The sequence below is a fragment of the Drosophila kikkawai genome, chromosome X (assembly GCF_030179895.1).
Source record: "Drosophila kikkawai strain 14028-0561.14 chromosome X, DkikHiC1v2, whole genome shotgun sequence".
In the NCBI taxonomy this organism is placed as follows: Eukaryota; Metazoa; Arthropoda; class Insecta; order Diptera; family Drosophilidae; genus Drosophila; species Drosophila kikkawai.
The window spans coordinates 19,877,456-19,904,039 of NC_091733.1; the positions used below are offsets into that span (position 1 = coordinate 19,877,456).

The 26,584-nt window shown below is 49.8% G+C and overlaps 7 protein-coding genes across 9 annotated transcripts; 2 read left to right on the top strand and 5 right to left on the bottom strand.

The window, feature by feature from the left end:
* Positions 1 to 591: 591 nt before the first annotated feature.
* On the bottom strand, positions 592 to 3,922 carry et (eye transformer). The gene is made up of 2 exons (XM_017178575.3): positions 2,588 to 3,922; positions 592 to 2,094 (listed from the first exon to the last, which is right to left on the bottom strand). Exons 1-2 carry the CDS (start codon positions 3,712 to 3,714, stop codon positions 981 to 983), a joined length of 2,241 nt encoding a protein of 746 aa, XP_017034064.1. The 5' UTR covers positions 3,715 to 3,922; the 3' UTR covers positions 592 to 980.
* A 106-nt stretch (positions 3,923 to 4,028) lies between these two features.
* On the bottom strand, positions 4,029 to 11,392 carry dome (cytokine receptor domeless). Its single transcript, XM_017178517.3, has 3 exons — positions 9,752 to 11,392; positions 6,180 to 7,246; positions 4,029 to 6,120 (listed from the first exon to the last, which is right to left on the bottom strand). The coding sequence occupies exons 1-3, from the start codon at positions 10,894 to 10,896 to the stop codon at positions 4,511 to 4,513; spliced, it is 3,822 nt and encodes a 1,273-aa protein (XP_017034006.1). The 5' UTR covers positions 10,897 to 11,392; the 3' UTR covers positions 4,029 to 4,510.
* Ubqn (ubiquilin) lies at positions 7,948 to 15,305 on the top strand. 2 transcript variants are annotated; one of them, XM_017178518.3, is made up of 4 exons: positions 7,948 to 8,145; positions 11,784 to 11,975; positions 12,321 to 13,821; positions 13,901 to 15,305. In XM_017178518.3, exons 2-4 carry the CDS (start codon positions 11,880 to 11,882, stop codon positions 13,975 to 13,977), a joined length of 1,674 nt encoding a protein of 557 aa, XP_017034007.1. In that variant the 5' UTR covers positions 7,948 to 8,145; positions 11,784 to 11,879; the 3' UTR covers positions 13,978 to 15,305. The 2 variants fall into 2 exon arrangements, with proteins under 2 accessions (XP_017034007.1, XP_070144765.1); XM_070288664.1 differs by having other exon boundaries at positions 7,949 to 8,145; positions 11,787 to 11,975.
* A 366-nt stretch (positions 15,306 to 15,671) lies between these two features.
* Mer (ezrin/radixin/moesin family protein merlin) lies at positions 15,672 to 18,621 on the bottom strand. Its single transcript, XM_017178538.3, has 6 exons — positions 18,468 to 18,621; positions 17,528 to 18,411; positions 17,370 to 17,472; positions 17,105 to 17,314; positions 16,805 to 17,041; positions 15,672 to 16,741 (listed from the first exon to the last, which is right to left on the bottom strand). Exons 2-6 carry the CDS (start codon positions 18,079 to 18,081, stop codon positions 15,932 to 15,934), a joined length of 1,914 nt encoding a protein of 637 aa, XP_017034027.1. The 5' UTR covers positions 18,082 to 18,411; positions 18,468 to 18,621; the 3' UTR covers positions 15,672 to 15,931.
* A 289-nt stretch (positions 18,622 to 18,910) lies between these two features.
* LOC108082936 (uncharacterized) lies at positions 18,911 to 20,013 on the bottom strand. Its single transcript, XM_017178542.3, has 2 exons — positions 19,775 to 20,013; positions 18,911 to 19,619 (listed from the first exon to the last, which is right to left on the bottom strand). The coding sequence occupies exons 1-2, from the start codon at positions 20,011 to 20,013 to the stop codon at positions 19,310 to 19,312; spliced, it is 549 nt and encodes a 182-aa protein (XP_017034031.2). The 3' UTR covers positions 18,911 to 19,309.
* Positions 20,014 to 20,133: 120 nt separating this feature from the next.
* Cdc42 (Cell division cycle 42) lies at positions 20,134 to 23,025 on the top strand. Its single transcript, XM_017178539.3, has 3 exons — positions 20,134 to 20,292; positions 21,095 to 21,417; positions 21,475 to 23,025. The coding sequence occupies exons 2-3, from the start codon at positions 21,130 to 21,132 to the stop codon at positions 21,760 to 21,762; spliced, it is 576 nt and encodes a 191-aa protein (XP_017034028.1). The 5' UTR covers positions 20,134 to 20,292; positions 21,095 to 21,129; the 3' UTR covers positions 21,763 to 23,025.
* Positions 22,064 to 24,901, bottom strand: Tcs4 (Threonyl-carbamoyl synthesis 4). 2 transcript variants are annotated; one of them, XM_017178585.3, is made up of 2 exons: positions 24,653 to 24,901; positions 22,064 to 24,583 (listed from the first exon to the last, which is right to left on the bottom strand). In XM_017178585.3, exons 1-2 carry the CDS (start codon positions 24,844 to 24,846, stop codon positions 23,539 to 23,541), a joined length of 1,239 nt encoding a protein of 412 aa, XP_017034074.1. In that variant the 5' UTR covers positions 24,847 to 24,901; the 3' UTR covers positions 22,064 to 23,538. The 2 variants fall into 2 exon arrangements, with proteins under 2 accessions (XP_017034074.1, XP_070144834.1); XM_070288733.1 differs by having other exon boundaries at positions 22,064 to 24,603; positions 24,653 to 24,788.
* Between the last annotated feature and the right edge of the window lie 1,683 nt (positions 24,902 to 26,584).

Consider the following 26,584-nt stretch of genomic DNA (forward strand, 5'->3'; position numbering starts at 1 on the left):
TAATTTTCTTTTATTTTGCTTATTTGTTTATTTTCATATTGGGACATTATTCTTTTTTCATCATACGTGTACTTGGGGTCTTGGGTATTTAATACCTCTAGAACTAGCCTCCCCAAGTTACTAACTGGCTTTGTTCTGCGTATGGACCTTTTAACCCGCTCCTGAATAGCTTCAATTGGCACAACATCGGTTCCTGATTGTTGGAGGGGTAATCCAGGGCTTTCAAGACATGCCCATTTATCTTCTTAGAGGTTAGGCCAGGGAATCTAAGGAGATCCTCTGCGTCTTATAATTCAGAGCGCTGTCTGGTGCCTTAAGTAGTCTACAACCACGTCCTCCAAGTTATCAGCAGGTACCGCCTGACCCGATCCTGTAAAGCTTCAACAGGCAGAAAGCCAGTTCTTAATAATACGCAACTACTCAATCTGGGACTTAAATTTCGGATTGCCAGACTGGCTTCAGGCTCTATTGAAATCCAGTAATAATGATGGAGAAGGTTACGACTAACCATCTATGGGTTCCTATTGGACACCTGCTTGGTGAAGAATTCGTATATTTAGCCCCAACCAAAAGCATTTAAAAACAAAAATATAAATATATAAAGAAGTAGCATTTTTTATTATTACCTTTTTACGAATAAGTTATAAAGATGCAACCTATATACATATGTATGTGTATCCATATCCCCACAGTAATAATCACCAACCGCTTGCAATTCCCTTCAACGATTTCTGACTAAAATAACGCAAGATTACAGTGGAATATACTTGAGTACTTTTATAGTATAGTAAGTATATACAACGAATTCCTTATAAATTGTTATGATTTTTACTACACACACATGTACATATGTACATATGTGCTTACTTGCGATAAATATTGAACTGTGAGGATTTGGATTACGTTGGATTTTCCCTTAATACGCGGAATACTACACTGATGCGAGGCGAAACGAGGTGAGAACAGGCGAGGCTCTGGTCTCAGCTATGAGGAGGCGGTGGATTGATATATCCATCGCTGTTGGGTATTAAACGTGGCGGAGGCGAATCGACATATCCATTGTTGTTGGGAACTGACCGTGGCTGAGGCGCCGTGACATAGCCATTGATATCAGGATTTAATCGTGGCGGAGGTGGATTTATGTACCCTTCGTTGTTGGGAATCAAACGTGGAGGAGACGCCACGACATAACCATTGATATTAACATCTATTTGTGGCGGAGGCGCCATGACATAGCCATTGCTTGGTGGTCTTATATCGCCATTTTTACCAATGGCATTATCCATGCATACATATGCCGAGGACTCTGGTTTGGGTTGTGCCACGTCCCCCGTAAATGATTCCTCCATCTCCTTCTCCTCAGGCTCGCTCTCCTGCCCCTTGTCTGTGAACGTCACGAGATCTAAATTTAGGATGGTAGTTTTGGGATTATAATATGGATAATTTATAATCGGCACACCCCAAAGAGGAGAAGGCTTGGAATCGGACTTTGGCTCAGACGTGAATATGGGGCCCATTTCAGGCATCTCGACTTTGATATCATTCATTTTGCGTAGCTTCTTGGCCGACATGACAATCACTCCCAGCACCAGCAAGGCACAGATGCCCTCCACAATCCGCAAATTAAAGGAATAGTTTTCCTTCTTTTCTACGGCCTCTAGCCTAACGCTCATGCCGCCACTGACATGGTCATGGTATATGGGTTCCAAGGCTATGTCTTGCAGTGGCATTGAAGTGTCGAATCTGTACTCCTGCTGCTCCTTATCGTCCAACGAAATGTTTTTAATGGAGACTCGGTCGTCGCAAAGCTGGCCGAGTGTTCTGGAGGCATTGCACCAGTAGATGAGGTACCCTGACAGCAGGTCGGTGTCTTCGGGCTTTTTCCAGGAGATCGTGGTGCTATTCTCTTCGGGGATGTACCTCAGATGAGTAGCCCGTCGCTTCGCCACGTTGCTTAACGCGGGCACCCACAGCCAAGTGCTGTTTACCGAGGCGCCTTTGATGTTCCGACTTCTCATGGTCACATTGGCCGGCTGGCTGTCATCCCAGTTTGTGAATATGGCGGAGCGGGTATAGGTGCGGCTAGCCTCCTGGCTGCTGGAACAGAAGAGAGCATTAGTTCCAGCGACCAAAAGATAGATAATTACTTAAACTTTTTAATTAGATTATTAGCACTAATCAAATAAAAAACTTTATTTTCTAAATCCAAAAGAGCGAGCGCTATGAGAGAAATACTTTTTATAAGAGTTTATAGTGAATTATAGTTGAAGTACAAGTATATTCTCTCCCTGCTGTCTTAGGCATGGTACATTGCATGGACCATTTGATCAATTTCTATTGAAAATAACCACTTTTTAATTTTGGTTTTTGCCTCAACAAAAACACCCACAAAATGTTGATGTTATTGTGGACCTTGAGGCTCGAATAGATAATTTGCAATGAACATTAATCAATTGCTCGATTTAAAGCACTAAATTAATTCACTTAAATTTAACGGCAATAATGTTGGTGTTTTGAATCTTCTAGCTTTAATATATTATTTCCAGTATAAACTGATCAATTTGTGGCGTCTTGAGTCTGGGCTTACCCTTTCCAGCGGACATCGTATTTCAGATTCGGTCCATTGTATTCAATCTCGTCCAGCGGGAGCCAGAAGACAGTTAGCTCGTTTTTGTCCTCGTCGTAGGTGAAGCCGTTGGGCACGAACTGCGGCGGGCGGGCGGGCAATGTGTCATTCGTGGTGATCTCAAACTCGGGGTAATTTTCCGACCATATAGTGTTGTTGCCCTTTATGTGACACCTGAGGCGCACATCAAAGACCTGGTGGCCCTGCTCCGGATGAGGGAAGCAGAACGTGAGACTATTCAGATCCGGCTGCTCCCCGCTGGTCAGTATTAGGGGTGGTGGTTTAATCTGAGCCAGACGAGGTTTTAGCTCCACCACCCACTCGAGGGAACTGCTCCTCTCGAGCATGTCCCCTGGGTAGTACCACCTCAAGCATGTCTGGTTGTCCTTCGTTATCTTGTCCGCCTCGCTTGGCCGGCACTTTGGCACGAACATGCTGTCGAAGGGGAGCTCGATCAGCTGCGTCTGCTTTCCAGCATTATTGCTATACCTGGTCAGATTAAAGATTTGGCTCGACATTTTAGAGGCATGGCCCATTCTCAATTCCAGGATGCAGTTTACCCGCCTGTCCGCGGTCGTGCATTGGCTCGTGCTGCCACTGGGCTCGTAGCTGGTAGCTGGTAGCTGGAGCTGGTAGCGAACGCCATTCTCGTTGAGCTGTTCGATCTGTGATCGACTGAAGCTACAGTTCAACTTATCGCTTACGTCGAAGCGGCATGCGAAGTCCGTCACATTGAGGGCGGCGATCGCCGTGACAATAACAGAACCCCTCACTAAAGTGTTCCACTTGCACTCGTACTCGTTCTGCACGCACTCCGTGGCACTCTCCTTTGTGTACTGCACAGTGTTGTTGACAATGGTTGTGTTCAGCTTGGTGCCGCCCTGGTACAGGCTCAATCTGTGAACCTCGCTGCTGTTTCTGTCTATACAGGCGCAGAACACTTGGCCAGGTCGGCCCACCGACCACTTGCCTTTGCCCGAGGCCCAGACTTCCAACTCGCACGGCTCCGATTCGGAATCGTCTGCCCTGGCCGTGGTCAGAACTAGAAGCATTAGCTTTAGAATCAAACACCATGTCAGCCAGCCCATGGCGTGCTGCTGCTGTATATATATACTTCGCTGGACTGGGAGCAGGGAGCGGGGACAGAGAGCTGCTCAGCCTCCTTCCCATTAACCGGATTGTTCGGGAATGAGGCGCGCGCGGTCGAGCCCCGCGAACGCAAAGCTTTCCTCGAACAGATAAGCAGCAGCAGAAGGAGAACGCGTGGGGATTAGCCTCTTCGTAAGCCGGCGATGCCGATATTGTCGGACAGCCATATGCGACTGAAATACGAAAGCTCATTCCCGAGAGCCAGCTGCTGCTGCTGCTGGACCTCCCTTATCTCTAAGTAAAAACCAGTGAATTTTAAAAGTATCTTTATGTTGGTGTACATTTTACACATACATATTATAGTTATTATTATAAGATCGATCTGTTCGACGCGAGCGGATGATTAAGTGGGTTGTGTGTGTACAAATACGATATATAAAAAAATACTACAGCGTTACGAATACTTTCCTCTTCTTCTAAGCCCTCTGTGCCTCACGCGCCTCGCAAAGAATACAAAATAAATTACAAACGCGGAACGCGGGGGTTCCCTCGTCCGGTGAGTTGCCACTAATTACTAAAAACAGCTGCCAGGTTACAGGTTACAGGTTACGGGTTACAGTTTCCAGACTCCGCTGATCCGCATGGCATGGCTTGGGTTGGATGCGGCTTCGGTTTCAGTTACGGTTACGGGTGGAGAATCGAGATGGGAGATGTGGGGGGGGATGCAAAATGGATGGATGCAAACGATGCAGAGAAGGATTGCCGGGGTGTCCAGGCCAAGTGCTCCACTCGGACTTAGAGCACATGCCTATTGTTGTGGGCCAGGACGTTCAGATCCTGGGGCGTCACATAGCCGTTAATTGTCGGCTGGAGACCACCTGTCGCCGCCCCAGTGGCATGCGTCGGCGAGCCCACGGCCGGGGATATCGGTTGCTTCATTAAAGCGGTGAGCTGCAGCTGCTCCATGGTGGTGTAGCCAATATCGGCCTGCTTGGGTGTGGGCGTGGAGGCGGCGGCGACTACTGGCGGCTGCGGCGAGGCTGTCACAACGGCAGAGGTTCCTCCTCCACCTCCTGATCCTGTGCCGGGTGCTGATCCTGCTACTCCTTCTCCTCTTCCAACCGATGGCAATGGCGCTGCAGCCAGGGGCCTTAGCTTGTGCAGATCTGAGGCCTGCACATAGTTGTCCATGTTAAGCAGATGCGCTGGCGGGAAGAAGGTGGAGGCAGCAGCGGCGGCGGAGGGAGCATTAGCGGTGGCCTGTGGGTGAGCCGGAGCTGGGGCGGGCAGAGGATTGAGGCGCGACTGCAGAATGGGCACGGGCACATAGCCGCTGAGCGGCACCCGTGGCAGCGGCTGCGACTGGACGGAACCACCGTTGCCAGCCCAGGTCTTCATCTGGGTGGGCTTAATGTAGCCACTGGTCGCCTCCCTGTTGTCCCTGTTGACGTCGCCATCCTGTTGCTCTCGCTCCTGCTCCGACTCCTGCTCCCGCTCACGCTCCGTCTCACTGTCGCTCGGCATGAGCAGTCCGTGGTGCATGGACAGGTAGCTCGTGGGTGGGGGCACAGCGCCACTCATGGGTCCCGTCTCCTGGTGGTCGTCGTAGCCATTGCGATCCAGGCAGCCGCCGCCGGAGGATGAGGCTGTGCGCAGAAGCAGCTTCGAGCTCTCACCGCCGCAGCTGCTAAAGTCGTGCGGAAGATGATCCTGTGGCGTGTACTGCGGCGAGTTGTCGACACGGGTGCAGATGATGCCGCCGCTAACAGACGAGTTGGGACCGAGATCGAGGCCCAGACCGCCCATGTCCATCGGCTTCTTCAGGGTCTCCATGATGCCCTGCGGTAGCACCAGATCGATGTCGGACATCTTGCGGTATTTCTTGTACACCAGATAGAAGATGACGCCGAGCACAAGGATGGCGACGGTCACCTCGATGGTCTGGTACATGGCCTTCACGCTGTTCGTGTCCGGGGTGCAGATGTATCCGTAGGTCCCCCACTCGGACTTGTACAGTCGATAGGCGGATGCGTTGGCGCCGTATGCCTCGTACTGTGCCCGCTCCTCCTCGCCAAGCACGTTTGTCGCTTGCACTTCGCACGAGGACTGCGAGGACTGGATTACGAGACTGGCCGTCGACTCATCCGCTCCCGTCGGCTGACGGTCCACGTTAATGGCGCGCACCGCCAGCTGGAAGGGATTATGACTGGTGCACCGCGGCGTGGCCATCAAGAAGGAGCGGTTGTGCCCCGGCAGGATGGTGCTCATCAGGCAGCTGGCGTTGCTGTCGCGCAGTGACACCTCGTAGTAATCAATGCGTCCGGCCGGTGTCCTGGGCGGGTGCCAGTCCAGGCGCGAGCTTTGGTCCTTGTTGTTCGTCACCTGAAGCGTTGGCGGCGAGGGAACTGTGGCGCGGGGAAAGAGGTTTAGTTGAGGGATCAGGAAAAAAGGTATGAGTACTCACCTCCGATGGCCGTGCGGAAGGTCACCAGATTGCTGGGCTCCGACGAATAGAGCGTGCGCGCCCGCACACTCACCTCGTAGTGCGTGAACGCCGTCAGGTTGCCCAGCGTGTGCGTAATGGGCTTCTCCGTGTCCACAAGCTCGTAGATCAAGGCCGGCACGCGGAAACTCTCGGTGACATTGTCTCGAAGGGAACGGAAGGTCCCCTCGTAGGCGCGCACCATGCCATTGGCCAGAAGCGGCGGCTTCCATGACAGCTCCACACTGGACCTGGTCACGCGCAGCAGCTGTAGTTCACGAGGCTGGCTGGGCGCCGCCTCGCCAGTGCGATTGACCAACTCGTCGCTGTACTTGCTCGCCCGCGTCTCCGAGTACATGAGCATCTTGACGCTGTAGTCGGTGTAGGGCACCAAGTTCTTGATCACATACTTGTTGCTGTAGTGGTCGATCCCCACGGTGGTGCAGTTGTCGGGTCGGCCGGTGGAGCGCTGACAGTAAGTGAGATTGTAGCCGGCCAGGATGACGGCGCAGACGTGCTCCGTGCCCCAGCTGACCGTCATCGTGGAGCTGGTGGTCACATCAATCGAGGGCTCCATCTTAGCCAGGTCGTCCGTCTTGTCGCTGCTGCACTTGGGCCACCGCAGGCCCGAGTTGTGCGATCGGTAATTGGCTGAAACGGCCATTAGCAGCGTCTGCTGGTCCCTGGCCGTTGTGAACATCAACTGGCCACTGGGCACCTCGGCGAAGCGTATGGATCCCTCGCACTCGGACAGCAGCCCCGGCTTGGGCTTGCACCAGAACACCGTGTAGTTGGTGAGCTCTGTCTGATCCTCGGGCGGCTCCCAGGTCAGCGTGAAGCTCTCGTTGGTCTGCTGGTACACGCCATGTATATTTTTGGGCACGCGTTGTCGTAAATCCCGGTTGCTGATTGGGCCAATCGACATACGGGTGGCGTTATCCGACTGGCCCTCGCTGTTCTTGCTGCGTATGAGGAACTCGTGGACGCCGCTCATGTTCCAGTGATCAATCACCGCCGAGTCCAAGCCCACTTTGATCAGGTTGGGATCCCTGCAAAGAAAATAAAGGAAACAGAAAAGAAATTAAGTAAATGGTGACTTAAAACCCGGACTCAAGTGTCCCCAAGATCCAACGATTCCAAGACAAAACTAACACGTTTCACACGAAATCGAAATAAAGGATCGAAAGTACCCTACGATTCTCTACTAGAGATTTGATTTCAGATCGATTATATCGATTCTTTCTATTTTGGAAGCTGCAACGCTTCGGTTTTGAAACACTCAAGGTACCTAAAACTGTAAATAATTGACGTTCTTTTCTAAAATATCGAATAATATCGATGCATTTAGAATCGATTTGTCCCCAGATCTTTCTCCACCATAGCGGAATTTCTTAAGATTCGTCCTCCAAATTCCGCCTGCTCTATGGATTCTGAAAAGATCTTTTGCAGTGCCCTCTTGATTTCTCTATCTCTCTCTTTCTTCTACGCTTTGCGTGCAATGTACAGTTTATTTTATTTATTTATTATTATTTTATTTATTCAATTTGTTCCCTCCAAAATACAAGTGAGAGGAAGAACCACCATGAAAGAGGCCGCCCTTCCTCAGTTTCCAAGCTTAAACCGATTTTACGAGCTCTGTTGATAAGGCCAGAGTTATATGTATATTATTGGTGGAAGATTAGGTTTAAGTAGCCCATGCCCTTAAGGTCTGGTGTGTTTGCTATTGACAAAAAAACAAAAAAATAATAATAATAATAAGAAATCATAGAGAAAATTCCATGTATTCAGACACATCAGACAAATACAAAAACATTCAGTTTTAACATAGCAGCCGCTTCAAAATCATTCGAAAATAGTTTTTGGGAATTTTATCATCGCAGAGACCGGCCCGGCAATTTCGTTGGCGTTCCTCACAGTTCCAAGAAGTACACTTGCTGCTCCCCATTTGGTACGTACAATTCCGTTGCTGTCAATTTATCTGCATGAAATACGATCGAATTCCTGGGAAGCCACCAGTTCGTATGGGGTCTCCAAAGGTCTTCTAGGTTACGGCAAATTCGAAAGACGCGCTTGAAAGCTCGAAGCGTATTTAAATGAGGCCACAGTTCTGTGCTTTCCAAACAGACAAACCGGACGTATAGGTTTCTCCGACATATGTACATATGTATTGTAAAGAAATTTCAAGAGGTCCGTTACCTCATAATTCTTGGAAATAATTATATTAAGCTTGGGCTTCTATTCACTCTGATTAAAATATACGGAGTTTAAAAGGCCATCAGTGGGGCTTAGAGGGCACTGGACTTATCACAGTTTTTTGAAAATGTACATATATTTACTCGGAAATTCAAATGTATTACGTTCATTAAATAATGACAATTCCGCTGCCCAGTAGACGCACTCTCTTAGGCCCGCCGTATCTGCCTATCAGCAGTCCAGCTATCGGCTATCAGCCAGGCAAATAATAAACAATACTGGGAAGATTCAATTAGTTGAGCAAGACACTTCGTTGGGGGAAGATTTATGTATACTCGCAAGACCTTTTGTTCTAAGAATTTGTCATGGTGGGGAATCCTAACCTCGACCTTATTTTCCACGAACATCCCATCCATCTTTCGGTGATAAGAGATTACCGAGAAGGTTGAAATCGAGGCAGAATAGCACTTCCCCCTTTAACAGTAGAGGTGCGAAAAAAAGCAACGCTAAAAATAATGTAATGATAGTTTGATGAAAAACCTAATTAAAAAGGTTATATTTTGTTTTGAAAACAACTTCTAAAGAAAATACTAATAATCATTATTTACGGTCCCAGATAAATATATGTACATCCATATATAATGGGGTATAACCAGAATTTTTTATAGTGTGAGCGTTCGATAGATAGAATTGTGTAAGTTACAAGTTTCTCCCTATATACATACTTGGATACATATGTATCTATGTACATCTTACGTATTTTCCCGGCATCGATTGTGCCATTAATTCAACGACAGCCCCCCCATCTATCTATGTATCTTTCAATTCGATTCAATTCCGATTCCGGCAAAGCGACGGTAAGCAGAAGACGAGATACCGCGAATCCGCTCAAACGACGCTGCAGGCAACAAAAGAGTATAGACTACAGGGTATCTGGCAACAGACGGGTTTCCTCCGATTTCGATTTCTCTGGTGCAGTGCATTCGCGCTAAACGCCTCCATCCCCATATCCATTCCCCATTCCACATTCCCATCTGCCCCATCTTCCCATTAATGAACGTGTTTTTGCGTTTGTTTTGCTGCCACTGGTGCTAGTGCTGGCACTGGTGCCTCTGTGTGTGTGTACGGCGGCTCTTCGGACGAAGTTAAAAATAAACATTTTCAACGGAACCCCACAATGGGAATGCTGCTCCGCTCCTATCCGCTCTGCTCTGTGCAAATACTACGCCGTATGGCTGAGTGCCGCGCCGTATTCGCGAGAAATCACCTTTTCGACGAACTCCCTCCCCTACCCCTTCCATCGACTCCATCTCAACGGGTGGGACACCTTTGTTTCCCCTACCCCGTGCATATATACTCACACTAAAGTCCCGTTGATGCGGTACTCGCTAATGATGTATCCAAATTGCGGTCCGTTCTGTTCGTGCGGTTCCAGTGGCTCCCAGTAGAAGCGCATGCCCTCCTCCGAGGAGTCTACGTAAAAGCTGCCGTAGGTGACGCGCGGCGGCCGGCGTGGTTTAGCCGGAGCTGTGGCAAAGCTGTAGATGAGCGGCTCGCTCCATATCGTATTATTCCGGTTGCCGCGCACGCGCAGCCGCAGCGTATAGTTGTAGAAAGCGTATGGAAGCTCCGTGAGACAGAGCGTGTCCTTGATGATGGAGCTATTGTTGCGCCAGTTGGCCCGCTTTAGCGGCTCAAAGTTGTGCGGTGAGACGTTCACCTGCCAGACCAGGCCGTGGGCATAATTGCTGCGCTGCTTCATCTCCCATGAGAGGCACACGGAGTTCTCGGTGCTGTTGACGAGGGTCAGGTTCTGGCCCGGCCTGGACGGCACAATCCGCTCAAAGTGATTCAGCGTTATGGGCTGCATCAGGTCACCGAGGGTATTGGCCATGTACAGGCGAAAGTAGTAGGTCTCGCTGAAGCGCCGGTAGTTGTCCTCCGTGATGTTGCAGGTGACCACCGGGGCGGCGTCGAAGTTACAGTCGACCGAGTTGCTGTAGTGCCAGTCGTCGTTGACATTGTAGCTGACATTGTACTTGGTTATCAGCTTGTTCGGCGGCTGGGTGAAGTTGCACACCATGAACTGGAAGTCGTAGTCGATGCAGTCAAAGTCCCGGATGGGCAGTGGCCGCGTGCCCACGTACACCTTCGAGGTGTTGATCACGTAGTCGCGGCACATGCACATGTACTCGCCCTCCTGCTCCTCGGCGTTCCTGGCGGTGAACAGGACCGTGGTGTTGTTGAGCGTCCGTATGTCCGGATGCTGGCGGTACTCGCGCTTTCCGGCCTTAAAGTACAGATCCTCGACGGTGCAGGGCTCCATGACGTTCGGATCGCTAAAGTACGTCTCATTGAGGGTGCAGCTGATCGTAAAATTGCCGCCGATTGCCTGCTCCACCTTGTCGGGGATGAGCCAGCCGGGATCGACGGTGGCGCGGGCGCCTACCTGCAGCAGGAGGAGCAGGGCGAGCAGCTCGAGCGCCTGCGGCACCAGAGGCGCCATGGTCCTTAGACTTCCTTAGTCCGCTCCTGTATTTTGGTATCTTCTCTCCTCTAGTTCTCCTCTCACCACCTCACCGCACTTCGCTCTGCAACCTCTGCTCTCCTCTCTCGCACTGCACTCACACACGCACGCTCACCGACACGGCCGCTCTCTCACACTTACACGCACACCTTGCTGGCCGTGGCACTTGTTGGCTCTGTATTGGTGGGCAGTTCTCGGAAACCGTTTATACGCTGGGTTCCTGGAAGCAGCTCTAACGCATCTCGCTGCCAAGGTGTGCTGGCTGGTTCCTCGTTCGTTCCGAAGTTCGGAGTTCACTGCACACTGTTAGCTACTTTGCAAGAGTATTTTCGGTTGTTGGATAAAATTGTTGTTTGTCTTTGGATCTGTCTGCAGATTCCTGAGTACGCGTAGGACGGCGATCGCTCTCTCCTCCCTGCCCCCGCTCGCGTTGCTGTTGCTTTCGTTGGATTTTCTGTTTCTGTTTCGTCTGGTCGGCAGTGTGACCGGGCACTTATCGGAACTCGATATACGATATGGCCAGGTGCGCGCTGCAGACCTTCGGCCGAACGGTCACACTTGACTGGCTCATCACACCTGTGCCGCGCAAGTGAAAATCGCCCTGCGAACGCAATGTTTCACTGCAATTGCTAGCTGCGTGCACCAAGGACGGCGGAAATGCATATTTGAATGGGCTGAAGTAGCACCTGCTTGGCGATACCACTTCCTATCGATATATATCGATAAGCGCGTGCGGCAGCCCTGGCCTAGGTGTTCAGCACTTAATCGAACGTGCGTCTGTGTGTGTGTGTGAGTGGGAAAGTGACGAATTACTTTTCATCAAATGGGAAATAATTTAGTTTGAAAACACGTATATCTATCCAAAGCAGCGTTAAAATCCAGTCGTAAGAACTCTGAACGACGACGAGGTAAATCGGCGCAGGCAAAGCAAAAACCGTAAATTCGACAATTACACCAGCGAAATGGCGGAAGGCGGCAGTAAGCGCATCAACGTGGTTGTGAAAACGCCAAAGGACAAGAAGACGGTCGAGGTTGATGAAGATTCTGGAATAAAAGATGTGAGTACTTCTCTAGGTCGGAGTTCCAGGTCTCTGCGGTGCCCCAGCCCCTTGCTGCTGCTCTGGCGTTGGCAGTGCCCCTTAATTGGCAGTAGCGCTAGCTGCTGGTACAGTGCACTTCGCCTAAGCCGCACCGCCAGCGCCAACGAAGAGGGTGGCAAAGTGCAAAGGGCTTGGGCTGCGTCTGTGTATGTGCACGCTAGTATGTGAGCGCGGGTCTGTGGGTGTGTGTGTGCATATCCGCTGAGCGAGCGAGACGGAGTGATAGCATCGGATCCTTCTAGAAACAATAATAAAAATAAATTAAATAAATGTACTAACCTGTGTGCCGTCTCTGACCCACAGTTCAAAATTCTCGTCGCACAAAAGTTCGAGTCGGAGCCGGAGCAGCTGGTGCTGATCTTCGCCGGCAAGATCATGAAGGACACGGACACGCTCAAGATGCACAACATTAAGGACAACCTGACGGTGCATCTGGTGATCAAGGCGCCAACGCGCAGCAACGAACAGCCGGCCCGCGCTCCGGCCGATGTCCGTCAGACGCCGTTTGGCCTAAACCAGTTCGGCGGCCTGGCCGGAATGGAGGCGTTGGGCGCCGGCTCGAATACGTTCATGGACCTGCAGGCGCGCATGCAAAATGAGATGCTGGGAAACGGTGACATGCTGCGCTCGCTGATGGATAATCCCCTGGTGCAGCAGATGATGAACAACCCAGAGACGATGCGCCAGCTGATCACTTCGAATCCTCAAATGCAGGACCTCATGCAGCGCAATCCAGAGATCTCGCACATGCTCAATAACCCGGACCTGCTGCGGCAGACTATGGAGCTGGCCCGCAACCCATCCATGTTGCAGGAGCTCATGCGCTCTCACGATCGCGCCATGTCCAACCTTGAGTCGGTGCCGGGCGGCTATAGCGCGCTGCAGCGCATCTATCGCGACATCCAGGAGCCGATGATGAATGCGGCTACCGAGTCCTTCGGCCGCAATCCCTTCGCCGGCCTAGTCGAGGGCGGCGGCTCTGCTGCCGGCGTCAATCCGCAGCAGGGCACTGAAAATAGAAACCCCCTGCCAAATCCCTGGGGCGGCAGCGGTTCGGCCCTCAATGGCACTGGCACCGGAGGACCTGGATCTGGAACCGGCGTCGGCGGAAATGGCACCGGCGGCGATCTGCCTCCGAACAATATTATGAATACACCGGCAATGCGCAGCCTACTGCAGCAGATGGCTGACAATCCGGCGATGATGCAGAACCTGCTGAATGCGCCGTACACGCGCTCCATGATGGAGTCTATGTCGCAGGATCCGGAGATGGCGTCGCGCCTGCTGAGCACCAGCCCGCTGCTGTCGAACAACCCCGCCCTGCAGGAGCAGGTGCGCCAAATGATGCCACAATTCATGTCCCAGATGCAGAATCCCGAGATGATGAACATGCTGACCAATCCGGAGGCAATGAACGCCATCCTGCAGATCCAGCAGGGCATGGAGCAGCTGCGCAGCGCGGCCCCGGGCTTTGTCGGCACCCTGGGCATCCCGCCACCGCCGCCAGGCGTCAACTCCGCCTCGGATCCGGCCAGCGGTGATACCAACAGCGGCAGCGGTGCCAGCGTAAACAATATCTCGCCCAGCAGCGGTACTAATGCTAGTGGCAACCCGGCCGCCGGTGGCCCCAGCCTGGCTCCAGGCGGTGGTCCGAATGCGCAGCTCTTCAACGACTTCATGATGCGCATGCTGAACGGCATGTCCAACAACACGGACAGCACGCAGCCCCCGGAGGTGCGCTACCAGTCGCAGCTGGAGCAACTGGCCGCGATGGGTTTCGCCAATAGGGAGGCCAACTTGCAGGGTGAGTTGCTAGTGGATCCCCTCTGCACTAATGTCCCTCCTTCTAATTGGAACTCTTTTTCTCTTTGCCCCCCCAATAGCTCTGATTGCCACATTCGGGGACATCAATGCGGCGGTGGAACGCCTACTATCCCTCAACCAGTTGTCCCTGAGTTAACAACGTTAAGCCATTTCCAAATTGTACACACAACCTGTCTATATATCTACGAACTACAACTATATCTACCACTATATAGCCCTGGAGAATGCGAATGAGAACTGAAACGAGAATGAGAGCGAGAGGACACGACGACGAGAAGGGGATGCGGAAACAGGCACGGATACGGGCAACCTCCCAATCCCAATCCCACAGCAAATTCCACAAGGTCAGCAGCTACCCGATGCTGACCGTTTATTCCTACATCAAGCTAGAAGCGACTCCCTACATACTAAACACTACGACACCATACAACATCTCAGACAGACATACACCATACAGGAGCGCAGGATCATTGGAGCGCTAAGAGAATGGCAGGACAAGACGATGAAGAGATCGCATACCAAAGCGTCGCATATTTTTCTTTTTTTTTTAACTGTTTACATTTTGAGGCAAAGGAAGCGGAGAGGGAAAGCACACACACTCTAAAAACATTTACCAACTTCACACCGAGGGAGAACTTGATTGTTTTCTACTAAATTTCAACCAAGCTTGCGGGCTGCTCTCGTTTGTCATTATTAAGTAAACTGAAAGCTTGTGACATCCAGTTGTGTGCTTGCTCCAGAGATGACTGTCGTCGGTTCTAGTCGGAGGCTGGTTTCCCCATCCCTTCTCGCAGCTCAAAGAGGTTCTTGATAGAGGCAGGGGTTCACGTGCTGGGGATGTAATTAGCTTAAAGGATCGCCGACTGGAGCATAAATTTTTGTTTAACCGATATCTACCGTCAACTTGTATTGTGTGCTTATCTATATGTGTATATAGATATATATATATATCAAAATATTCCATGGTGTTACAAAAGACGTAAAACTATTTGAAATTCCTTAGTAAAAGAGAGATAGAGAACGAGAGAGAGTAACGAACGCAACCCCCAATACTATAATCTTTAATTTATTCGTAAGCATTACCAAGATCCGTATCCGATTTGTTGGCCGGCAGCCCGGAGGAGCATCCCATTTTCCTCACGTTCCATTTCGTGCGCCCCTGTGTCTATATTTGATGTATGAAAAATCAATCTTTAACCTGTAAGTACTATAACTACTAAAGAGCGTCGCTCGGTCGCCGCAGCTGGGCAAACACACACACAACAGCCAACGGAGCTCCGGGGGTGGACTAATTGGGAGTCAGTGGAATTAAGAATGGGAGTCGGGAGGTACTGGAGAGCTGGCAAAGGCGATCGGAGTTATGCGGTTATTCGTTTAGTGATGGAAGTGAAACTAAGTAATTAAATGTAAATGGTCACATGTTTTAAAACATAATTAATAAAGCTGCTTTGGTTTTAGATTATAGTCATTTCGAATATTATTTAACAACTGAAAAAGGAGCGAAATCGTTAATTTGCTGGGAATCTGGGAATCTTTTGAGAGAACCAACATGCAGTGTTATCTTGACGTTATCGTTCCATCTCTGTCTAAATCGCGTTCAAGGAGGTAACACCATAAAAAGGCCTGTTTTTTAGGATTTTTTTCTACGAACAGTAAATAGCTGGTAAAATTAATTTTTAGATTTTGTTACATTCACAAATAACTCGAATAAGAGGCTCTTAAATCGAAAAAGAAAAGCCCGTTCCCTTTTTATCCGCCATTAACCCTCTAGACCCCAAAAGTGCCTTGAGGCACTTATTATTATCTTCTATTCGTATATACATATGTATGTATGTATCTTTGGGCCTGCCAACACAGGACTAATTTCCCTGGCCGGAGGTTTCTTTATTACAGCAGCCGTGGCTTGAGTATACAATCGAAACACATTTAGTACGACATATATTATTGTACAATATATACGGTATATAGTACATCCTAGGGTAAGGCACTCGCACACACACACAATCTCGCACTCGCACGCGCATAGGAACGAACAGGACACACAACGACGTACAGCTAGAGATGAGGATGCAGTCATGGCCGGGAGTCAATCAGAGCTCCTCGAAGAAGGCGACCCGCGCTTTGGTGGAGCCGGACTTGAGTTTCTTGAGCGTGGAGTACTTGTTTTCGCCGGCCTTGATCTGGGCCTCGCTGAGTATGTCCAGGTTGCTCTGGTTCTCCTCGATCTTGTGCGGTGCGATCTCGGAGCGGAGCGTCTGCAGCTGGTTCTGAACCTGCTTCTTTGACTTGCGCAAATACTCGAGATGGTTGCGCTCCATCTCGTTGGTGATCTGCTCCATTTCGTTGTCGGTGAGAATGAACTCCTTGGGCTCGAAGTCGTCGGAGATGCCGCTCGAGTTGTCGCCCTGGGCAAGGTAGTGCGATGAGTGGGTGGTGGTCAGCTCGGCACCGCCGGCGGTTTCCATGTCATTGGTGGAGCTGCTGGTGGTCAGCGACGGAGTGCTGATTGCCGCCATGCTGGACGCCGTGTTGGCCGCGTGCGAAACACTGGAGGCGGTAAGCAAACTGTCTGTGGAGGACTTTCGACCGCTGTTGAGGAAGTTGAGGAGGCGGGCGGTTGCCTCGCGCTCGGCCATTTTGGCGCAGATGAGCTCCTTGCGTAGTTTCTCCGTCTCGGCCTCCCGCTTGTCGTTCTCCACCGTCAGCTGGTGAACATAGAAGTCGGCGTCTCGGATCTTCTTCTCCAGGTCATGCTTCTCACGCTCGATCTTCATCTGGCGCTCGCGCAGGCGGTCCATCTCTGTCTTGAAGTGGTTGGCCTTACATTCGGTCAGCTGCATCTGCTCCTCGTTGACCCGGCTCTTCTCGAAGTACAGCTCCTTGGTCTCCTCAGAGCGGCGCTAAAAAGAAGTGTAAAATCTCTCTTAGAGATCGGGCAATGATTGCGGAAAGGGAACACCTACCAGCGCGTCGCTGGCAATGCGCATCTCGTTCTGCAGGTGCTCCAGGCTCTTCTCCAGCTCGTAGCGCTCGTGCTCCGCCTTCTCGCGCAGTTTCTTCTCTCTCATGAACTTCTTTCGCTCGATCTGGCGTCGCTGCTTCTCCTCCTTGGCCTGGGCCTTCATCTGCTGGATTTCCATGGTGTCGGGCTTGCGGCGCCGCATATACAGATCGTGGTTGCCCTTGCACAGGTCCAGTATCTGCGAAGGAAACCAGGCAATCATATGAATATCCTCCGCCTCCCTTCCAGCAGAACCACTCACCATCTTGTTAATGTGCAGGTCCTGGGAGTAGAAGATAAAGTTCGATACCTTGGCGTCCACCAGGCGAATAGTAAACTTCTTGTCATCGAAGCTCACGTGCCGTATCTCGTTCCACTGGAACGTCGTCTTTGGCGTTAGCTTGTCGCGTTCGTCGTAGATGTTCAGGCCCACGGCGGTGACGCCCAGCCACAATTTGGTTTTGTTCTTATTCTAAACGAGAATCAGTCAGGAGGAAGGGCAGGTCAGGACAGGACCGGACACTCACTGTAATAGGAAAGTAGTTGACGCCGTACATGTCCAGGTCCTGGGCAATCTTCAGGTACTCCAACTCCACCTCATCGCGCGTCATGGGCTCGTGGTCCATGTACCTAGCGGGGGACCATTTTCTATCAGCTTGAATCCCAGCTAAGCAGATGTACTTACCAGGTCTTTATGCGCACCTCCCACATCTCGGGCGTCATCTGGTATTGATCTGTCACGCCCTTGGGCAGAAGCTCGCCGCCGGCCAGCATGCCGTCCTTGTAGCTCTCGTAGTCGTACGGTCCGTACTGCACATGCACCGCGTACGAGGCCAGCAGCACGGACGCCTCCGGACGGCAGTATATGTCCATCGAAAGGATGCTCTGTTTTACTTGTAGGAAGAACAGGTGCTGCGTGATCTCCTGGATCAGCTCCTCGCTGACATTCTCCGGAAAGAACTTTGCGTAGAAGCTAAACACATACACATTGTTGTTGGCATGCAGCTCCACCCGCTGGTCGCGAACACGCTTGTCCATCTTCAGCCACGAGACGTTGCTGCGCGTGTCCACATACTGCAGGCCGAAGTACCAGGACTCGCGCAAGCCAATGGTGCGGCAGACCAGGTCAAACAGATCCTGGCCGGAGGCTCGCGGCTCCAGCTTGAACTCCAGCTCCGAGTCGAAGGTGCTCACCCGTACCGACAGCGAGCGGTTCTTCTTGGAGCCAAACGGGCTCATCGCGCCCTCTCGATTATATGATGCAGTGGCTGCTCGGGGAACTGTTTGGTTTCTGATGCTCAGTATGATTAAAGTGATTCTGGTTGTGGTTCTGTGATGTGCGTATTGTGATAACTTGTTGCGTGCAGTGACTTGTTGCAGCTGCCGCTCCTGCTGCTCCCTGTTCCTGGGGCCGCTAGTGATCCGCTTCCTGGCTGCTGCTGCTGGTGCTCCTGCGACCCTCAGTAGTTGCACACTTCCACCTCCACTCGCACTCGCGCTCGCACATATTGCAGCCAATTGGGTTGCCTCGGGGCAGTGGCAATGGCGATTTCGGGCTGAAGGCTGCGGCTGCGAGAGAAAGAAAGAATCAGTGACAACGTTTATGCGTCGCGCGCATGACGTACTGTGCTGGGTCGGGGTACTCGGGGGGCAGAGCGAGGGTGGTGGGCCAAGGCTAGTTGAGATTATATCCAGTTAAGGACTTATATTTTTTTTAGCAATGCCAACTGACATTAATTCAAGCTCTTCTTAAAAGAGATGTTGTGAGTTTGCGAAGAGCGTCGCATAAACGCGGACAGTGTGACCAGCCGTGGGGTAAGTAGAAAGCCTTGCCCAACAACCCTCCGACCAAATACCGAGCATTGTGAATATAAACTCGGACTTAAATTCTGGGTTGTCGGACGTAAACAAATTATTTCGTTTGCCCTTATAACTGCCTCATAGGCTAGAGGCGTAAGCACACTCCGATGACTCATAGCCAGTGCTACTACTGGGACTGGAACCAGTGCTGCAAACCGCATACTTCCCACTGAGCGCCAAATTCAAAATTCAAAACTCCATAAGAAAATTTCTAAGAATAATCGACTAACCGTAGCAGTTTATAAATACATGAATTAAATATACAGCTCGTAGATGGCAAGACCTAGATTACATGTGCGTGTTTGGGGAAGTCCCGGCTCCACCGTGACGATGTTAATGCTCTCTAGTTTCGAGTTTAGAATGCCTATCACACAAACGCAATCGCAGAGTTGTCTCCTGTTCCATGCACAATACAATAACGAAGGATGTAAACTACAAATAAACTAGGACTAAACGTGTTTGTACTCGGACCCATCCTGCGACCTGAGCCTCGAACCCGGCCGCAGCCCGCATCCTGCGACCCGAGCCTCGATTGGCACTTGACGGGCGGCACCCCAATCCGCCGCGATTCGAGAGTCGATGGCCTTCGTCCACCGATCCTGCGCAGCTACTGGTTGCTGCGCTTCATCCGCTCAATGTGTAGGTCGTAGAGCATCTTGTTCTTCTCGTAATAGTATGGATTCTGCTCGGCCCCCAGCTCCGGATTGTATTCGTTCACTGGCGGGCCAATCACCACGGCTGCTCCTCCGTCGCCACCTGATCCCCGATAGTTGTTGGTGTCGCCGTTGCCCAGGGGCGGAATGCTGCAGCTGCTGCTGCTGTTGCTGTTGCCGTCGTCATAGTTCAGGTGCAGATTGTTGATGCGCTTCGAGAGAGGCGTGGACTCGCAGGGAAGGTCATCCTCTCGGCTGCGCTTTCTGTGCGGAGATCAGAGTTGAAGCAATAAGAACGCAGTAGTCCCTGTTACCAATTGCGTCGCACCAGCCCCAAAAACCAAAAGGATTCGGCAGGCAGGGGCGGGCGCATGGGACACGGATGGAGGTGCGCGTGTGGGGCGTTGGTTTCCACTTACCTAGTCTCCAAAAATCCAGCCATTCCGTTCGGTGGCCACTGGCCAGCGAGATGGATCGGGTCTATTTGCCTATTGTGTTTTGGCCTCCTCTCGTTCCTTCTCGCGTTCCTTCTCACGTTCCTCTTGTTCTGTGGTGACAGTATGACCAGACTGAGTGCGCACTGCTGAGTCCAGACCGTCTCTGGAAATTTGGTATGGTGTTTTTGCGAATCTGGCGACCACGAGCAGGTGTTCCCCATTTCCATACCTGCGGCAATTAGGGCTAATCTGTCAGTTCGGATGGCAAATCGTTAATTTGACAGGAGCAAACTGCGTTCCAGAAAATACCAACTCACCGGGTGGAAGCTAGCAACGAGGTGGCAACGCCGCGGCTCGTCACTCGCACGCATACAGCTCGCTGGAAAGAGAACACGAACACACAAAAGAAAATAGTAGTTTTCCGTACAAATCGAGCCCGACCCAGCCCAGAAAAGCGGAAAACAAAACGGACTCGTTAGCGTCTGCAATTGCTATTAACTGTAAGTAGAAAATAACCGCAGGGCGCCGGCGAGGAGTGGATTGCCAAGGGCCCAGTTCTGCAAATTGCGGATTAAAAGGAAAGGAGAAAATTCTGAAGAGAAAAGTGAACGAAAACGACGTTATCGACGACCGCTGCGTGACTGTGTATGTGAGTGTGCTCGGTGTGTTGGTGTGAGTGTGTGACAAATGATTGGTTCCAAATTTCATTCTTTTTACGCTGCGAATGCGACACTGAATTGTAAATAATTCCCCCTGCTTTCTATTAATTGCAGGCGGCGGCAGCAGCAGCGTAGTCCCGTGCCTTGCCGAAAACAAGTTTACACCAAACACACACACACATCTGTCGGTGTTCTGCTGCTTCTGCTGCTGTGTCCAAATAAATTAGCATATTGCCAGTTGCAGTAAAACTGCATTTTGAGCGCAAGAACCGCACCCACACCAGTGCAGTTGGAGTTCGAGTTATGCGAAGACTGCCCTGTACGTGTGCCTATGCGTTTGAGTGTGTGCGTGCGTGTGTATGTGCATGTGTGTCACATTAGAATTTTCTGCGCTTATCTGCGTCTGTGTGTTGTTGCCTTCGGTCCGTCCGTTACTCTTCTTCTTGTTCTGCTGCTTCTTCTTCGGCTTGAGTCATCGCCCAGATACCCTACCCTGCATAGAGTAAGATAGATAAGGGGAACAAAAGCGGGCAAAACGAGTCCGGCAGGAGCTGCAGGACCGCACCCACGACACTCCCCGGCCGATCGCTCCAGGAACAAGTAAATAACTAACTCCCTGCTCTTTGCCTTCCCCTCTCCGCAGGAGTTCTCCGTAGCGTGCTCTCACCACAACAGAACATGCAAACCATCAAGTGCGTGGTCGTAGGCGACGGAGCCGTGGGTAAGACCTGCCTGCTCATCTCGTACACAACCAACAAATTCCCCTCGGAATACGTGCCGACCGTCTTCGACAACTATGCTGTGACGGTGATGATTGGCGGCGAGCCCTACACACTGGGCCTGTTCGATACAGCCGGCCAGGAGGATTACGATCGGCTGCGTCCGCTCTCCTATCCGCAAACGGACGTCTTCCTTGTCTGCTTCTCGGTGGTCAGCCCCAGTTCCTTTGAGAACGTCAAGGAGAAGGTAAGGATTGTTCTGTATGCCATGGCCACCACACTAACCATGATTCTCCGCTTTCAGTGGGTGCCCGAGATCACACACCATTGCCAGAAGACGCCGTTCCTGCTGGTGGGCACACAAATCGATTTGCGCGACGAAACCAGCACGCTGGAGAAGCTGGCCAAGAATAAGCAAAAGCCAATCACCATGGAGCAGGGCGAGAAACTGGCCAAGGAGCTGAAGGCAGTCAAGTATGTGGAGTGCTCGGCCCTGACGCAGAAGGGCCTAAAGAATGTCTTCGATGAGGCCATACTGGCCGCATTGGAGCCGCCAGAACCGACCAAGAAAAGGAAGTGCAAATTCTTATAATTCGGTTTTCCTTTCTCTTCTGTCTGTCTGTCGGTAAACATGCGTTTTCGTATCCCTTCCACTCTTGCTTCTTGCTAACGCCTTCTTCCCAGGCTGCCTGAGGGGTGTTCTTCAATATTTATATATATACATATATATATATATATGTATTATGCTGTATATTTTATACATCTTTATATATATATTGAATCTTGATTGTATTACTCTGCACCCACTGCTGCCCTGAAGCCCAATTCCTCCACACTCTCTTTGTCTCTCTCTATCTCTGTCTATGTAACTGTCGCCGTTTATGTCCCCGTTCCGTTCTGAAACCATAGTTCATAATCCTCAGATCGGTTTTTATGATTTCATATGCTTCTTACTCGGGCACAGCCTTCTTCCGCCCCCTAAAAACTTCCAGAAACAGAGAACGGAATCCGAGTCCCCGAAACAAATCAAAACCGACATTCTTTTCGTTTTTGGCGCAATTTTCTTATTAAGCAAAAAGAGGAAACACAACAACAACAACAATAACAATATAGCGAAAACAAATTATTTATATATATTTCTTTATATATATATACAAGGATTAAGTGGAAAAGTGCGGAAAAGATATAGAAGTATAGAAAACAAACAAAAATAAAGTGAGAACTAAGAAGAAGAACCATGCAATGTTTTGTTTTGCATCATCTGCAATTAAATCGCGATGCGAGTCAGTCCCCAGAGCAACGCGAAAACGTGAGATTTAATAAGCAAGAGCGCCAAGATTGAATGGAAATATTTATATGACGATAACTGTGGCAGGCATAGTGGCGGCGAAAAGAGGAGTGGCCGCTAACGAGCTAATAAAACAAGCGAAGCATATTATGTAATAAAACTAAGAGTATTGAAATATATATATATAATGATTAAAACGTAAATTAAAAGAAGCAAAGCAAGGAAAATGGAAAACCTAAACAGACACAACTGAAGTCTACAATCTATATATATATATATATGTGTGTATGTGTATATAAATATAAATATATATGTGCATACAACATATACATATATCTATGCAAATATTGTATAATCCATAAAGTATATAAACAAATAGAGTTCAGAAAACAACAACAAACAAAAGGAAGCATAGAAGAAAAGCAAAAGGAAAATACGAACTAATGCATTTTTTAATATTTTTATATGTATACATTATCAATTTTTACATTTTTTTTCTAGACCTTAGTGATTTAACATTATTGATTTCAGATAATATCTTATAATAAAACGAAATCCAAAACGAAATGAATCCGAAAACCTCTTTCGGGGTCTCTTTCGAGTGGGGGGTTGTGTCAGCCAAAGCAAATAAATTTGAAAAAGGTTGAAATTAATTGCGATTTGGATCTCTCTCCTAGCTGATAAGACATCGGTAGGCCTGTGACCACATATATGTAAGTTAAAATTAAGAAACTGCTACAATAGGCCCATCAACAGAGGCGGTACCATCCCAGGACATTGTCGCATCTCACGACTAATTTGGCTTACATACCGGCATTCTCTGAAAAAAAAAACATCTGCCAAGATTTAATTTTAACATTTATTTACAGAATCTCCCATCTATAAAGTAATAGAATGGCAAACCATCATGCTTTTCATCTCAAGCACACGTTTCTTCTAATCAAAAAGCCATAGAAAATAGCTAACGAGGCATGCCAAAGCCATACAGATACTGTCCACATCGTCGCCAAAGCCTCAGCAGCAGCCTTTCTGCTTGATGGGGGACATGGACGGGCCAGGAACCCAAGTTAAAGTCTTATATCAGTCCAGCGGCTGTACCCACTTGCACTTAATGTGGGCGGCGTTCACATCCGCTTCGAGGGAATTGGCAAAGCCGGCGCTGCCCTGGACATCAATGCTGTCGTAGTCAAAGCGCAGGCAGCTCTCTCCGGCCTGCAGCAGCTGCTCGACACCGTGCCAGGCGATCATCACGCCATTGTCGGAGCAGTAGCGTTTGGCGGGTCGGAAGCTGCGGCAGTTGTACTGCTTAGCCAGGTGCTCCATGTTCGCATAGATGGCATCGTTGTTGGCCACACCGCCGGATACGACCAGCGTAGGCGGGGCGTCGCCAAACAACTGGACGTTCGGCTGCAGGCAGTACTCCAGCGCCCGCTGGGTACGATGCATCAGGTGGCGGCTGCAGGCGCGCAACAATCCGGCACAAAAGTCGCCATAGTTGCTGATGACACCGTCCGGAGGCGTTTCCTCCATCCGCTCGCGTGCCCTAATGGCGCGAAACGAGTTGTTCTTGATGCCCGCAAAGCTGAAGTGACAGTTGCGCTGCTGGGCCAACGGCAGAGGAAACTCGTAGGCCAGCGGTTGACTGGCCAGCCGGGCGGCGTGCTCGATGGCCCGTCCGCCATTCCACAGCCTATACTGGGGCAGAACGTGTAGCCGCAGGCGGCGGGCGATCTTGTCGAAAGCCTCGCCGGGTGCATCGTCCAGCGTCTGGCCGAGGAGCGACAGGCGACCAGGACCACGAACCATCACCAGCTGGCAGTGTCCGCCGCTCACCAGAAGGCAGAGAAACGGAAAGCTAATGGTGGCCGGCTGCTCCATGCGTGCCTGCAGTGCGTGCGCCTCCATATGATGCACGGGCAACAGGGGCTTCTTCAGGCGGCGTGCCAAGTGCCGGGCGAAGCGCAATCCAACCAGCAAGCTAAGCGGCAGCCCGGGACGCGTGGTCACGGCAATGGCCGTGAGTTGGTCCGGCTGCAGCTGCGCCTCCGCCAAGCAGCGGTCGTAGGCGGATTCGATGCGTGCTCGGTGCAGGTCCTGGGCCCGGGGTGGAATGATGCCGCCATAGCTTCAGGGGATAAGCGAATCCTGTTCAACTCATTGAATATACTGACATGTATCGTCCGATGGCACTTACCGGGTGTGGAACTCCTGCTGGGACTCCAGCACGTTGGCATGCACGCGACCATCGGTGTCCACGATGGCGAGGCCAGTGTCGTCGCAGGAGGTCTCTATGCCCAGGACATAGCTAAGGTGGCGTCCGGAGGGGCCCAGAAGTGGCCAGCCAAACCCCTTTCCCAGTCCGGTTCCGGTCCTGAGAGCTGCAAGCATAATGATGCCGCCAGTGTTGTTGGGTGGTTACGTTTTTTGAACAGCTGACTAAAACCTAACGGTTCGATAACATCGATGGAGCTGTAAAAACATCGAAATATCGATAATATCAATACCCTTGAATACCGCCATTTCAATTTTGAATGTTGCCTTTTTGTTTTGAATAAATTGGACGACTACTTAATTACTTTACAGTAAACAATTTTCGTAGTCTAACATTTACGAAAAGTATTGCAATACTTTATTGATACAAAATTTTCGTGCCAGCCTCGTAAGACGTTTTTAATCTATGGCATCTGGTTTTTCTGTTTCCGGTTCGGCCATTTCCTTCGGTGCTGTCTGGTCATCGGCAGCATTCACCAAGGTTTCGTTCACCGGAACCTCGTCCACAGCTGTGGGTGCCTCGGTCTCTGTTCCCGCATCCTTGCTCTTTTCTGGCAGATCCTCGGAGCACAGCATGGATACCAGAAGGTGCTCTGCGAAAAGGGCATGCTGCCGCTTTGTATTGGTGGCGGTCCTCTCAGAGTCCCGGCGGAGGCGTTCTTGCTCAGTGATCCACGGCTTAAGGAGAAAGCCCTGGTTATACCGGCTGGCTGATGCTGATGGTAGCACGTTGGGTAATGTCTCTTTGCTCTTTGAATTATCGGCATCGAAGGCCCGGATGGCTGAATTTTTCCTTGACAACAGTTGGCGTCGCAACTCCAGACCCTGGAAGTCAGTGCAGTGGATGTCCCGGTGCCGCATTGTCCCTTTGGCGGTCTCTGTGGGTTCGGCGGTCGGTTGTCCCATTCTCCCTCTCAGACTGATTGGAAATTTGTGAAAAAGTGACTAAAATTTCTATAGCACCGATTCGAAGCAACTGACAGTAAACGCAGAGATTGAAATAAACGAAATTGTGATTGACATTTATTTAAAGGTACTGAGGTAAATCCCAAACAAATTCCAACCAAACAATGCTCAAATATATTAATTTTTTAAATGCAAATAATTCATTTTTACATAAATATTTGTATACATATAAAATATTTTAATAATTTACTACTATTAATAATTTAATTTGCCATCAACGCAAGGGCTCAAGGTTGAATTGCGAGCTTAACTACTAATAAAACTAATAAGTGTTTTTTTTTTTATAAATGACGGAAAATAATCATTTGAAAGCTCGGCATACAAAGCTTTGGGTTGGAGCTGAAAGCACAACAGCTTACCCGCAAAGCTGAGTAACAGATGGCGCAAGTTGGTCCTTATTTTAAATTATATTCCAATATGAATTTTAATTGTGAAAAACATAAAATAAGAATAAAAAACAAGGCTTTAGTTGATCTTAATATTTTCAGTTCAAATACATATATTGCCCGATATCCTTTGACTTAATGACTCTTTGAGAGCAGCGATCAAAATAACTCTTGGGTTTTGTTTGATTTTCGGGGAACAAAAAAAAAAAAAAAACTATTATTTAAATTTTTTATGCAGAACAAAAACTTGCCTGCTGCCGATTCAGAAAAGGACAAGAAAATATAAACAATAAAACGTGTTTATTGGCGTCTAAATAAAAATGTTTATATGTTTATTTAAGGCTCAACAAAATTGTTTTATTGCTTGACAGTTGTAATTGGTTTTAGCATTCATTTCCAGACATTACAACTATATTTATGGTTGTTATTATTCAGCTAGCCAATAGTTTCTTCATTTGTTTGCAAATTAAATTGAAAATTAAGTCAATTTATTTAATTTTTTT

Bases quoted from the DNA above. Each gene is read 5' to 3' on its own strand.
- et (XM_017178575.3), bottom strand. From the start codon at position 3,714: ATGGGCTGGCTGACATGGTGTTTGATTCTAAAGCTAATGCTTCTAGTT. The intron at 2,095-2,587 runs GTAAGCCCAGAC...CTGTTCCAGCAG, and splicing joins TACGATGTCCGCTGGAAAGG to CCAGGAGGCTAGCCGCACCT.
- dome (XM_017178517.3), bottom strand. From the start codon at position 10,896: ATGGCGCCTCTGGTGCCGCAGGCGCTCGAGCTGCTCGCCCTGCTCCTC. The intron at 7,247-9,751 runs GTGAGTATATAT...TTTTCTTTGCAG, and splicing joins CGCATCAACGGGACTTTAGT to GGATCCCAACCTGATCAAAG. The intron at 6,121-6,179 runs GTGAGTACTCAT...CCCGCGCCACAG, and splicing joins CTTCCGCACGGCCATCGGAG to TTCCCTCGCCGCCAACGCTT.
- Ubqn (XM_017178518.3), top strand. From the start codon at position 11,880: ATGGCGGAAGGCGGCAGTAAGCGCATCAACGTGGTTGTGAAAACGCCA. The intron at 11,976-12,320 runs GTGAGTACTTCT...TCTGACCCACAG, and splicing joins AAGATTCTGGAATAAAAGAT to TTCAAAATTCTCGTCGCACA. The intron at 13,822-13,900 runs GTGAGTTGCTAG...CCCCCCCAATAG, and splicing joins TAGGGAGGCCAACTTGCAGG to CTCTGATTGCCACATTCGGG.
- Mer (XM_017178538.3), bottom strand. From the start codon at position 18,081: ATGAGCCCGTTTGGCTCCAAGAAGAACCGCTCGCTGTCGGTACGGGTG. The intron at 17,042-17,104 runs GTGAGTGGTTCT...TTTCCTTCGCAG, and splicing joins ACCTGCACATTAACAAGATG to ATACTGGACCTGTGCAAGGG. The intron at 16,742-16,804 runs GTAGGTGTTCCC...ACTTCTTTTTAG, and splicing joins GCATTGCCAGCGACGCGCTG to CGCCGCTCTGAGGAGACCAA.
- LOC108082936 (XM_017178542.3), bottom strand. From the start codon at position 20,013: ATGGGGAACACCTGCTCGTGGTCGCCAGATTCGCAAAAACACCATACC. The intron at 19,620-19,774 runs GTAAGTGGAAAC...ATCTCCGCACAG, and splicing joins GCTGGATTTTTGGAGACTAG to AAAGCGCAGCCGAGAGGATG.
- Cdc42 (XM_017178539.3), top strand. From the start codon at position 21,130: ATGCAAACCATCAAGTGCGTGGTCGTAGGCGACGGAGCCGTGGGTAAG. The intron at 21,418-21,474 runs GTAAGGATTGTT...CTCCGCTTTCAG, and splicing joins TTGAGAACGTCAAGGAGAAG to TGGGTGCCCGAGATCACACA.
- Tcs4 (XM_017178585.3), bottom strand. From the start codon at position 24,846: ATGCTTGCAGCTCTCAGGACCGGAACCGGACTGGGAAAGGGGTTTGGC. The intron at 24,584-24,652 runs GTAAGTGCCATC...TATCCCCTGAAG, and splicing joins CAGCAGGAGTTCCACACCCG to CTATGGCGGCATCATTCCAC.